General features: G+C 52.6%; 1 protein-coding gene across 1 annotated transcript; it reads right to left on the bottom strand.

Moving 5' to 3' along the window:
- Positions 1-2068: 2068 nt before the first annotated feature.
- On the bottom strand, positions 2069-11567 carry LOC111139564 (T-cell-interacting, activating receptor on myeloid cells protein 1-like). Its single transcript, XM_022491880.1, is given in 6 exon segments — positions 2069-3195; positions 4460-4683; positions 4685-4754; positions 5030-5320; positions 5451-5486; positions 11534-11567. Coding segments are annotated over 6 exon segments (798 nt in total). The 3' UTR covers positions 2069-3052.
- Between the last annotated feature and the right edge of the window lie 1968 nt (positions 11568-13535).

Raw genomic sequence — 13535 nt, 5'->3', positions numbered from 1 at the left:
TATTCTGGACTTTCATATGAATGGAATCGTGTATAGCATGTGGCCTTTTGTGACAGGTCTTTCACCTGCCATGATGAGCTAATCCTCTTTTATGTCTCTAGAATTTCCCCTTGTCAGCATCTGTTCGGTCACTCCAAGGGCATTTCTGTTTTGAAGACACCATACGTGTATCCATCTTAATTTCTTGGTATAAGCTGGTGGAAGCAGTCGTGACGTTAGAGGCAGGCAGGCTGGGCTTGTGTTTTGCCTGTTCTGCTCATTCTCCGTGCGGCCCTGAGCAGGAGCCCTCAGCTGTCGGTCTCAGGGTCCTTCTTTGACCCCTGGGCCTAATTCCCACCACGCAGGACTGTTTGCAAGGGTCAGAGTGGTGTTTCCCTCGGGGTGGCATATGAACCACAGGTGCCCGAGGAGGTGATTTTAGGCCACATGGTGGCACAGTGCCCTATAATTTTGGTCACAGCATCGGAAAGTTATTACCCTTTCAGTCAAGCCCTTCTGATCCCATCAAGGGGAGAAGTTCCATTTATGGTGGACTTAGAACAACTTTCTCTCTGGCTTATCACCCTTTATAGCTAGGAAGTGGTCAGCCATGGGGTCAGAAGCATAACAACCACAAAAGGCTAAAATGTCCTAACATTTTCTGTTTTTCCATAGTATTCTATGTTTATGTTAATTCCCTGCATTAACATAGGTGGTGACCCTGCATTACTCAACTATTGCTAAGTAGTTTCTATTTTCAAATAAATACCTTTATTTAAAGAAAAAATGTTGACTCACTGTCAGTCAATCATTAAATAAGCGAAGGTGATCTAGGCACGGCGCACGTCACGAATGTGGAATGTACCTATGTGAATGTTGGAGAAAACTCGAGCGTGGGTCCTGACATGTGTGAGGCAGTCCGCAAACACAAGCCGGCATTGTTTCTTCTGCATTCTTCATGTCTCTCAGTGTGTCAGTCCACTCTCCTCTGGAACCCCACCCTCAAATTGAACCCTCAATCTTAAGGAACTTACCAAAGTTCCTACTAATCACCACAATCATGGCCCTGTTCCTGCTGCTTGCTATAAGGACCCCTCTTCAGCTTTGCGGTCACCGGGTGGAGAGAAGCTTAGTGTGGGCGGTGACCTCTTTCCTCCAGCTTTTCCCTTCCTTCCTCTTATGTGACCCACACGTTTTTGTGTCACGCCCACATTGAGGAAGTGAAAACCAGGTAGTAGGATGTAGAACATTCTGAAAATGACAAAATTTTAAAGGTAGGGAACAAGCCCGTGGTCACAGTGGTGTTGGGGGGAGAGGTTGGGTGTGATAGTAAGCCACACCGTGAGGGACATCGTCATGGTGAGAGACTGTGCCCGTATGTTGATTATGCCGGTGGCCAGACAAATCTAAACATGATAGAATGACCTAGAACCCTACATGCTGTCCTAGGGTCAACTCTTTGGTTTTCATATTGTGGTGGACATACAACGGCGCCATCGGAGAAACTGGGTCCAGGGTGCCAGTATCTGCATTGAGTTTGCAACTTCCTGGAAATTGAACGATTTCAAAGTAAAAGTAGGATCTGACGGAAGAGGAGACACAGTCCGAAGGAGCCGTGGGCAGTCACACGTGAGGGAATGGGCACATCACGAACCATCAGTGGCCACGGTGTCCGGAGACTGCGGCAAGACGCGGCTATAGACCGAGCAGCTGGCATCCGGTGTGCCGGCCTGTGCCGGCTGTAAAGCCAGAGTTCTGTCCATTTCGACCACTCGTGACCAATAGCAATGCAAGGAGGAACCCGGGAGGAACCCTGAGTTTTACTACTCGTTGGGTGGAAGGGGGAGAAATACTGAACAGCTGCCTGAACCTCCCTGAGTGTCCACCCTGAGAAAGCCTGCCATGAGATGCACAGCCCGGGAGGAGCTCCTGCCTGCCTCCAGCACCCCGAAGGAGGGTCAGCCACGATCTGTGGAAAGCCGGCGTAACGAAAGGAAGAAGACGCACTGTAGAATTACATCCACAAGAACCGTTTCTACTCTTATCAGAGCTGGGTTTTTATGAGCGTCTCTCTCGGGTTGTAAGGGAGGCGATACCAGCTCTAAAATAAGAAGGGGTATTTGTGAAAAAGAACAAGATTATTGACAAACAACAGATCTTGAACATGAAAATACTATGGAACATTTTACAGCTGCACCAGGAAATGAGACATGTGGGCGCACCTCGGGGGCAGCTCGGTGCCAGAAACTGAGAGGAAGTCTCCCAAATGAGGTGGAATGTTGGGACTCTGGGAAATCAAAGTCGAAAGACACGTGCGATGAGTACGGAAGTTTAAATACCCGACTCATTGGTCCAGAAGCACGAAATAGAGAATGGAGAGGAGTCAGTAATGGATATGTGGGTAGCAGTGTTTTCCCCACTTTTCAGTGGAATGACAGTTCCTACAGAAGTGACGACACAGGTTACCCAGCCTGACTCTGAAGCTTTAAGCATTTTTTCAGGTCCTCCAAGTTTATGAGGTGCATCTTTAGGCTCCAGCCTGTCCTCAGCCCCAGGCGAAGCTGCAGCAGGAGGGAAGGTGAGTCTCGTCCGCGAGTGGTTCTTCATAGAGCGAAGAGTGCAGGTTCCGTGGGACTCAGAATCCACAGGGCTCCCCGCCAGTGCTCATCCTTCCTAGGCAGCCAGGGGCATGTGGGCAGTACAGACCTGAGGCCAGGAGAGGGAGGAAGAGGAAGAATATTATTTCCCTGGCCTCCTCATGCAGGCTGTCCACCAGGACAACACCACCCCACTCCCGTCCTCCACATCTAGGGGTGTTGGGAAAAGCACAATAGAACTTGTTTGCTATCTTCTTCCACGATGACTGGGGCTTCAACTGCTCTTTAATGGGAATGAGAAGTGGTGCTAAGTGTTCCCACAACAAACAGGACAGTCCCCTGTGATGAAGAACTGTCCCACCCAAAATGCCGTCTGTGTCTACGTTGAGAACCACAAGAAGTCCCATGGTGGAGTCTGGTGTTGAGAGAGCCCCGTGTCGCGACACCAGCCCAAAGAAGAGACGCGCTCAGCTGTTTTATGTGGATGCACGTGGAGACTCCTTCTGGCCGCACCAGGCTTCCGCCACGAGAGCCCCCATAATCACCACAGTCACGGCAGCCAGACCCAGTCGGATGAGGTTGCCCGAGGTGTAATCCCGGGACGCGGCCCCTGGGGGAGCTGGGAGAGAGGAGAGGATGAGCAGCAGCTGGAAAGGAGCAACCCTCCTCGCGAGGACCTGCCCGGTGTGACTGTCCTGCACCCGCTGGCGCTTCCTGGTCAGTGCTCAGCTCTACCTCCCCTGACGCTGTCGTCACTCAACACAACGTGGGATTTCCGGAGAGTTGTAGTGGCCCTTCCCTGGTCTCCTTCCCAGTCTCTCTGCCTTACCGCTCCCCCTTCCTGTCCTTGATCGTCATCTCATTTCCACCCTCCTGCACTGCCCTTTCCCCTTCTCCCTCCTCCTAGTAGGAACCAGGCTTAGCAGCAACCCCAAAACCCACCGTTGCTGCACAGAGAATGGAGGTCGTTCAGGGGCTGCGTCTGCTCCCCTCCTTATTGCTCTCATAGCAAAGACTTATTCTGTGCAGCCAGTGAGCCCAAGAAAATTCCAGCTTAGTAGCTGGGCGTCGGGACCACTGTGCGTTTCATTTCAGCTTCACCCAGGAAGAGCTCGGGCTCGCCATTGGCCCTGGTTCCCAGAGGGAACCGGCATCTGACTCCTCCAGCTCACACACGCCAGGAGCGCAGAGTTCGCGTCTGAACCCATCAGCAGCAACGCTCCCCGGAGACAGAGTCCGTGGGGAGAGGCCCGTGAGGACACCGCTAGGCCCAGGATGCCCTCTGCACCTCTCGGCACTGCCCGCCCTGACCTTGCGTCCTAACTACAGAAGGTTCGCCGACCACAGTGCACACGCAAACATGCACAAGGCCGAGGACGTGGGCTCAGCCTCCCCTGAAGAAGCAAGTTTAGAAGATTCTGCAGCTGTGTCACGACAGCAGGTGGCCGGGGAGCAGCGTGTTCCAAGACTGAGAGAGGTACTGCCATGAAGTTGCCGTCAGCAGGATGGACCACAGCTCTCGGGGATGCCCGGGGTGGCAGAAGGGGCTCTGGTGGGGGCGGGATGGGTCGTTTGGAAGAACAAGCTGAGAAAGTCTCCAAGAAGGCCAAGCAACAAAGGCCAAAGACTAGAAAGTAGGAAAGGAGAGGTTTAAAAAGGAGATGACCAGGAAGGCGAAGGAGAAACAGGAATCCGAAAGTAACAGAAGAAATGTTTTCCGGTTAAAAAAAAATGTTGCACACCTTAAATTAACACAGTGTTATAAGTCAGTTATAGGTCAAGAAAACTCAAGAAAGCCAATAAAATAGTCAAAATAAGAAGAAACTAATTAGGAAATTAATTAAAAATTTAAAATGCCCTAAGAAAATCATACGAAACCTCACCTGTCACCCGGATCTCCAGATGATTGCTGGGCTTGGAGGCCCAGAAAGGAGCGCTGGTCTGGAAGTACACACAGCTGTAGTTCCCGGTGTCACCAGCTGTCGCATTCTGGAGGGAGAAGTCCGTCTCCTTCTCTACTGGACCCTGGAGCTGAACGGGCCCTGCTGCTCCCGCCTTCAGTAGAGCAAACATTATAGTCTCGTAAACATTGGCTGCCGTCTGGCATCAGGGTCACGGTGTCTCCTGCGGTCACCTCACCCCTTTGGTGGGCTTGCAGGGAAGGTTTAGGAAAATTTCCTGGAAGAGAAGGAGGGCTCCAAGGTCATGGGGAGAAGCCCTGCATCCCCCACCTACCCTTGTTCTCCCGGCAGGGGCTCCCGCCACGTGGGGGAAGTGACAGATCCCTGGTCTCACCCTCTTTCCACTCTGACAGCGGGAAGGCGATTTCCCTTTCAAGCCCTGGCTCTTTCTGTTCTGTGTCTCTCCGTCTCGCCTTGCCCCCTCCCTCCCTCGGTTCCTCCCCTACACCTGTCCCTGCAAGACCCTGTGTCCCTCCGAGGCACCCTCCTCACCTGTCACCAGTAGTAGGAGGACGTCACTGGGCTGTGAACGTGTGCTCGGGGCCCCCCGTCTGTAGTACTCACAGGTGTACTTTCCAGCATTGCTGAATTGTAGGTCAGTGAGGTGAAATTCAGCCGGCCCATCTGTGGAAATCCATGATTGCCCAGACTCCAAAGGAACTTTTCCCTTGCTGAGAACAAAGTTGGCATTCTTGGTAGAAGTCTGGCATTGCAGCGTCACGTTACTCCAGGGAGGCATCACCGAGCTGGGCCAGGCCCTGAGGGAGGGCTTGGGAAGGGACTCTGGAAGGAAGCAGAGATCAGGATGGGGTTTGGTGCCCTTTTCTGCTCCCGAGAAACCCCTTGAAGGAAAGAGCAGTGATACGGGGAGTTTGGAGTGAAGGAGAAGGAGGATCTGTCTGAGGGATCTCACCGTTGGTCCCCCTGCTTCCTTGGCCAGCACACAGCCCTGCAACAGAACCGTCCATGAGACACGAGCACCCACCCGGGGCCCGTCCTGCGGGGCCTCCCGGGGGCTGCCGCTGAGAAGGGACCCTGGAGGTCAGGCCTCTGGGGCTTCTCATTTCGCCACGCTGGCCTGTGGCTCCAGCTCTGCTCTCGGCTCCTTCCCCGCTTCTCGCAGAAGGTCTCCTGTGCAGCTCGCTCCTCCCACGGCCCCAGGAGCTGTCCTGGTTCCCCGGATGTCCGCAAGCCCCTCTGTTCGCAGCTTCCGCCCTGAGCCACTCTCCGTCTTGCGTTTCTCTCGAGCCGGTGTTCCAGTCTGTGGACTGCCCGCACCTCACCCTTGGGGGGTAGAAGGCAGGAACCGTGGGAAAGATGTGGGAGCACAGGACTGGAGTGGGAGCCTAGCCCACCTCTGGAGTGGTTGGAGACCCTGCGCGGCACGAGGGTCTGCTGACAGTGTCCCGCGCGCCGGGAGCAGCCTGCCGAGGGCTGACGGGTGCCGCGGTGACAGTTGACCACTCAGCTCACAGAAGCTGTGCGCCTCGCACCTCGGGGCCACGGGCGTCACCGCCTGTGAGCAGCTGGCCGGCGGGGCCTGTGTCCTTCCCCTCGGCGTGCCCAGCATCTGTGCACGTCCCGGCACACGGGAGGACCTCAGCAAACGCACGCTGACGGGCTGATGAGATGCGCGCGTAAACACAGCTTCTCCGAGGATGTGACGAGAGGCAGCGTCTCCCTACCTTCCCCATCCTCCTCCCGCCAGGCCAGCTCCATTTCCAGACCTCACCGGGTCACCCACGTCCACGTGGGAGTCGGGGCTGGCTCAGAGACGGAGGGAGCTCTGTCCCTGGACAAGGCCAGTTAAGTCAGCCTCAGCCTTCAATCTGGTGAGGTTCTGATCCCATCTTTGCCATGATCTCTTTCCATCTTTTGGTACTCCAAGTAGGACAGAGGTTACTGCTTTGTCCTCTCAAACAAGCCTCAGAGAATCCCCGTGGACATCCCAGAACGGGGAGAACCTGCCTCCTCCGCTGTCCCACGCTTGGGTCCGTCTGTAGGGTACCCCACCCCGTGCCTCCTGGCCTTGGCTGCACATTGTGCTCCCCTGGGGGGCGGGGGTGCTTAGAGAGCCCAGGGCCCAGACCAAAGCATGAAAGCCTCGAATCCCAGTCACTTGGGATAGGGCTCAGGCACCAAACTTGCGAAATTTCCAGGGAGGTACAAGTATTCCCCTGAGTGACCAAACCTAGAAAAACATTTCTCAAGGCTGCAGCACAGTTCGAAATCCGTTGTCCTAGAGAGAGACTTGGAAGCGATGGTGGGCATGAGCCTCTCTGACCCCCACGGGCACCACCAATATTGCCCAATTGTGGTGGTTAGAGTTTGGCCTGAGTTCTAAGATCTTGTTAAAGATAACAATAAAGATAAGCCTGTTTACAGAATTTACCGGAAGAGAGAGATTGCTCTCAGTCCACAGATACTTGGTTGGACCTATGTTTCTAAGAAATTTACTTTTTTTTGCCTGTGTGAAACAGTTTTGTGTCTTAGTTGTGTAAAGGGGGGGGAGTTACCTTTGTGTTAAAATTGCATGGACCAATCAAAAATATTACTCTCCACGTTTTGAAAAAGCGATAACGAGCCAAAAGTTGAAGAGACCCAAGCATCCACCAGCGGACACGTGGACAGAGACCAGGTGTGTGTGTGTCTGTAGACAGGGGAGGACGATTCTGCCGTAAAGAGGAATGGAATTCTGATAGATGCCACAGCACCAGTGGGCTTGGAAAACATTATTCTGTGTGAAATCGGCCAAACGCAGAAGGGCAAATATTGTATGATTCCACTTACACGAAGTACCTAGAATAGGCAAATTCATGCAGACAGAACATAGACCAGAAGATATCAGGGGGCTGGGGAGAAAGAGAGGAAGAACGCTTTTCAATTAACGAGTGCAGAGTTTATGTTGGGGATGATGAAAAGGTTTCGGGTGAAGGCGTGCGTCATTGTGAATGCATTAAGTGCCACCGACCAGATACAGAGAGTTAAGAGGATAAATGTTATTTATGTGTAATGTGCTACAATAAAATGGGGAGCATAATGGGTGTGTTTAGGGTATTGAAAACTCTCGCAGTCAGTGAATCCACAGAGAACGGAAACAGGAAAAAGGTGGGCAGAGCACGCATCGGTGGACACCCGAATGTATTAGAGGTCCCCCCCGCCCTGTGCCTGGGAAGCAGCATGACCTGAACTCTGGGCCGAGCCTGTTCTCTGAGCACCAAAGCCCTGGGAGCCCAGATCTTCGTTCATCCTGCCATGCTTGGTCAAGAAGAAGAGGAACCTGTGGCACAGAGCCTGTGCCCTCTTGACGGACCGCGCTGAGTGGGAAGTGGGGGTCCCTTCTCTCCGCACAGCAGGTGAGAGCCATCTGTGAACAGCAGCCTCGTGTTGCGGCGGAGAGCAAGGGAAGAGCACGAGCTTGCGGACGACCCTGCAAGCGCCTGTAAGTTCTTAGGGACGCAGGACGTCTCTGGGCTGTGTGAGATGCCCAGAGGAAGTGGGCATCTGAATATAAATTCCCGATGGCATGGACACTGCGGGGGGGTTGTGGTCAGGGCTGGGAAGTCCGAGTGGGCGCACTCTTGGCTCATGGGGCATTCTGAGGCCTGTGGGAATTTGGAGTTGGGGCCGGCTCAGTGGGTTAAGTGTCTGCCTTCGGCTCAGGTCATGATCTCAGGGTCCTGGGATCAAGCCCCACATCAGGCTCTCTGCTCAGCAGGGAGCCTGCTTCCTCCTCTCTCTCTGCCTGCCTCTCTGCCTACTTGTGATCTCTCTCTGTCGAATAAATAAAATCTTTAAAAAAGAAAATTCAGAGTTTTTGCAAAACCTCCTCCATCAGCCCTCTCCTGCACTCGCCCAGACACTCAGGTCCCAACGCCTTTGAGGGAGGTGTTGTGAGGGATGTAGGAGCTGATGTAAGGAACGCTCTCTGGGGCAGCCTGACGTCTTGGGATCAGAGAACTTTGGTGGTAGGGAGGCAGTTTTAGCACAAAGACCTGGTAACATCCCCCTTTTCACTTCCAAGGCACAAAACTGGTCCATATGGGGTAAAAAGGAATCTTTCAGAAACACGGGTCTAACCCCTTCCATGGCCTGTGCTCTGGTAGCTCAAAGCGGGTTCAGGGCTTTGCAGAGCTGGGTCATTGGTGGTGGGACATACCCTCAGGTTACATGGGACTCATCATGGGCTCCCAGGCCCCAGCACAGCACAGCTCAGCCCAGCCTATCTCATCTCATCTTCTCTCAGTCTTCAGCTCAGAAACTTCGTTGCTTAGGGGAACAACAGGAAGTCCACTAGGAGAGACTCACTATTTCTCAAAGACAACATGAAAAAGAAAAGGTTAATCCTGGATGCCCGGGTGGTGTAGTGGGGTAAGTGTCTGCTTTCAGCTCAAGTCATGATCCCAGGGTCCTAGGATCGAGTCCCGCATTAAGCTCCCCGCTGAGCAAGAAGCCAGCTTCTCCTTCTACCTCTGCTGCTCCCCTTGCTTGTGATTTCTCTGTCTCTCTGTCAAATAAATAAATAAAATCTTTGAAAAGAAAAAAAAAAAAGGAAAGATTAATCTCATTTTCGTGAGGAAGATCAGGAACCTTCGAAAGGTGGAAACAAGCCAGGGGACCACCAGCAAGTGGGCAGATCAAACGGGACCCATACATAAGCAGCATAGTCCTCAGCCACGAAAAGGAAAGAAAGTCTCATACGCGTGTCCAGGGAAGCTCTCCAGACGGGCTCGAGTGGAATCAGCGTCTCACTCGGCCAGAGGAGAATGAACGATGCAAGGAATGGTAAACATGAAAAGAGCGTCTTTCTGAGCAGGGACTGGTCGTGCATGCTTGAACCTGACTGTGAAAGTAATTCCAAAAGATGAGGGAAGTTGCATCGATGGGCATGTGTTCCCTGAGGCCCCACAAGGACTGTGTGCGGGAGCGGGGTCCTCAGAACTCGGTGGTGGTCGCCGTGTCCCTGCCTTCTCTCTGCACACAAGCAGCTGGGTCTTCCCGAGGCGAGCCTCTGGCGTCAGGGGCGCTCCGGGGAGGAGCCTGAGGTCTCAGGATCAGAGAACCGTGGCCAGAACAGGAAGCTGAGTGCAGAGGGCCACACGGAGGTGAGTCCTCGTCCCCTGACGTTTTGTGGCTATGACCTTTGTTGGTTTCTGGAAACCAGTTCATTCTGAGGTACAGTTCCAGCCCTGTAACTGGGGACGTTCTGAACCACCCCTCTCTACATCCTCAGGCTTTTTCCAGCCTAGAGTCCTTCCAGACACGCCTCAAGTGCTCCATACCGTGGACCCCGTGCATGTGTCCCTCTTGGTTTAACGTCATGGCTGAGTGGAAACATTTTTGGAGCTCAGCAGCTCTGGGCTGAGATTTGGCTGCCCTTTGGCACAGGGGCAAGTCTGCGCAGTCCAAGGCAAATCTCTTCGAGTGCGATTCCTCATTTGTAAAAGTGGACCTCGTTCTCTCTCGGAGGTTTTTGGGGTTTCTTGAGGGGGATGGGTCAGAGTGTTATTCCCCAAATGAGGAATACCTCCCATCCGTGTTTTGTGTGATGATTTTAGGTGGAAGGAAGGACAGTCAAAGCAGTACATGAGGGTCCCTGGGAGGCACAGTTAAGCTTTGGACTCTTGGTTTTGTCTCAGGTCTTGATCTCAGGGTGCTGGGATTGAGCCCCACACAGGGCTCTGTGCTCAGGGTGGAACCTGCTTGAGAGACTCTCTCTCTCTCTTCCCCCTGACCCTCCCCCAACTCTCGCATGCGCGCATGAGCACTCTCTCTTAAATAAATAAATCTTTTTTATTTAAAAAGGCACTGGGGGGCGCCTGGGTGGTTCAGTGGATTAAGCCGCTGCCTTCGGCTCAGGTCATGATCTCGGGGTCCTGGGATTGAGCCCTGCATCGGGCTCTCTGCTCAGCAGGGAGCCTGCTTCCCTCCCCCTCCGCCTGCCTCTCTGCCTACTTGTGATCTCTCTCTCTATCAGATAAATAAAATCTTAAAAAAAAAAAAGGCACTGAATGATCACATGCAGGAAGCACTCCTGTACAGCTTCGATTTGTCACCAAGAAAGTCTCCTTGAGGGACGCCTGGGTGGCTCAGTCGTTAAACGTCTGCCTTCGGCTCAGGTCATGATCTTGGGGTCCTGGGATCTAGCCCTGAATTGGGCTCCCTGCTCAGCAGGAAGTCTGCTTCCCCCTCTCCCACTCCCTTTCCCTCTGCCTGATGTTTCCCTGCTCATGCTCGCTCGCTCTCTCTCTCTCTGTCATAAATAAGTAAAATCTTAAAAATAAAAGAAAAAGCAAGCCTCCTTGAATCTAGTCTCTGATACATATGGATTGTGGCTAATTGCCTTTATACTAAGATACTGTTTATTTGTTAGAGAGCAAGCACGCACAAGCAGGGGGAGCAGCAGGCAGAAGCAGAAGCAGGCTCCCCGCTGAACAAGCAGCCTGAGGCAGGACTCAGTCCCAGAACCCTGGGATCATGACCTGAGCTGAAAGCGGATGCTTAATCGATGAGCTTCCCAGGCACCCCGTGGCTAATTGCCCTTATAGCAAAGAACTAGCAGGTCTCAGTCTCGGAAGCTGACGAGGACCAGCGCGTGTAGTTATAATATCTTAACATTGTTTCCTTATTGTTGCGTTTACTTTATAATTCTTGTATTTGACCTGGATTTTTATTCATAGTATGGAGGGTTTGTATTCTAAGCACTTCGCTTTAAGCACAAAAGGCTGACTCTGTATGAAAAACAAAACCGATTAAGCCAATAAGACCAGGTAGCAAAGGCATTTAGCAGAAATCATGAACTTGCAACAAGAGTGAGATTTCCAAAGCCTCGGTTCAGAGGTGACAGACACATCACACTCCACGAGATTTCTGTTTCATAGTATTCGCTCGATAAACCCAAGTTGGTGTTACCTTTTCTCTTCCTGTCCTCAGTCCAAACCTCGTACCAGTTCTGTTGTTTTCTATGGTCCCAACATGTTTCCCCGGGATACTTACTGAGACAGAGGAGTGTCACTAGCTTAGAGATCATGGCAGCACGTCCCTGTCAGCCTCTCGATGCCTTGCTGGATTTGCCGTCCGCAGATGGGCGAGGAACTGGGCCGGCCACAGCCTTGCCCTGTGTCTAGAGCATGGGAAGTAATGATTTTTCTGAATTTCACTTCCTCCTTCCACACTGTGTCTGAAAACAGTGTTGGACTTGCTGATTACAACATATTTCTTACACACTGAGCTCCAAGGCGGTGGCTCACAGCAAGTCCTCCTCGGTCTCAGACATCAGGGGTCAAATGTGTGACTCCCACCAAGTGCCTGAGGCTTGAGTCTAGAGGGTTCCTCAGAGGACATGAAGGTACTCTGCTGTTGAGAAGATCGGAAAATCCTGGACACACAGGTTGCTAGACATTGCCCACTTTTTTTTTTTTTTTAAGATTTTATTATTTGAGACAGAGAGAGCGATAGAGAGTGTGAGCGGGGGGAGGGGCAGAAGAGGAAGGAGAAGCAGGCTCCCCGCTGAGCAGGGAGCCTGATATGGGTTTCATCCCAGGAACCTGGGATCGTGTCCTGAGCCGAAGGCAGATGCTTCCCCGTCTGAACCACCCAGGCACCCCAACATTGCCCACTGTCTTAAGAGCTAAGGACTACAGTCAAATAGTTCCTTTTTTCTTTTTTTTTTCTTTTTTAAAGATTTTATTTATTTATTTGTCAGAGAGAGAGAGGGAGAGAGAGCAAGCACACGCAGACAGAACGGCAGGCAGAGGCAGAGGGAGAAGCAGGCTCCCCGATGAGCAAGAAGCCCGATGCGGGACTCGATCCCAGGACGCCGGGATCACGACCCGAGCCGAAGGCAGCTGCTTAACCAACTGAGCCACCCAGGCGTCCCTCTTTTTTTTTTTTTTAAGTGAACTTCCTGCCCATCGCAAGTCTCGAACTCACAGCCCTGAGATCAGGAGTCACATGCTCCACTGAGTGCGGCAGCTGGGTGCCCCACCTGACATTTCTTCCGCTGACTCTGCCAATGAGGTTCAGTTGCTCAAGCAGGCGTGTGTGACCCAAACACCGAGTGCGGCTGGAGAAGAATACAGGAGAGCAGCTGCCTGGCATTGAAGTGGGAGTGTGTACCCCAGGCAGAAAGGATCTCTCTCCTTCCACACAACTTCCTAGATGGACTTTCTTTCTTGAGGCAGGCATCACTAGCAAAGCCCCCAGAACCCGGAAACCCAGCATGGGTCCTTGGCTGGGGTCTCCTATTCCATGATGGGCATGATGTTGGTCCCAGCGGCAGAGCCCTCCGGAGGGTCTCACAGGAGCTGGTTTCAATCATCGTGCCAATGTTTACCAGTAAATTATGCTGAGAAGCTGGCACAGAGCCCTCCAGGACAGTTCGGATCCGGGGTTACAGAGCAACCCTACTAACCAGTGGGTTTCATCCCATGAGCAGAGGTCGGTGTCGTGGGGTACATTTGCGTGTCAGCAGAAGAGCTCAGACAATTCCTGCTGGAACAGACTTCACAGCACTGCGCCCAAATAACCAGCATGCGTGGGCCCAGCGCCACGTTCTTCACTACTTGCCGTGACTTTCGTGAGGCCACAGTCTCTGTACCCCAAATCATTTTTGTCTCCTGGAAAAGCTGTGTGTGATTCACAGGCTTGCTCTTAGCCAGGAAATGAAATTATCAGAAGGTCTGAAATGACAGCTTCCCATTTTCTTTCCCCGCCCTCCCTGATTTTGTCTCTAGGTAGCAAAGTGTGTCTCTGCCACTTGCAAATGTAAGTCCCCATCCACTTACATTTTGACCAACTTGCTGAGTTCACGATGCAGGTGAACCAGTGTGCTTTGTGCCAAACCGTGTTTGGTAAAATCCAGGCGGCAGGGGCAAGTTAACTAGAAATATGTAGAGTGAGGGCAGCGGGGCGGGTTCCCTTGTGCAAAGGCGTAGAGGTGGGAGAGGCAGGGGCAAGAGTTGGGACCCAGCTTCTGGAACCCAGAAAACCATCGGAG

Source organism: Enhydra lutris, unplaced genomic scaffold (assembly GCF_002288905.1).
Source record: "Enhydra lutris kenyoni isolate GAN:26980312 unplaced genomic scaffold, ASM228890v2 scaffoldscaffold111, whole genome shotgun sequence".
NCBI classification, from domain to species: domain Eukaryota; kingdom Metazoa; phylum Chordata; class Mammalia; order Carnivora; family Mustelidae; genus Enhydra; species Enhydra lutris.
This window is presented reverse-complemented; position numbering and strand designations above follow the sequence as displayed.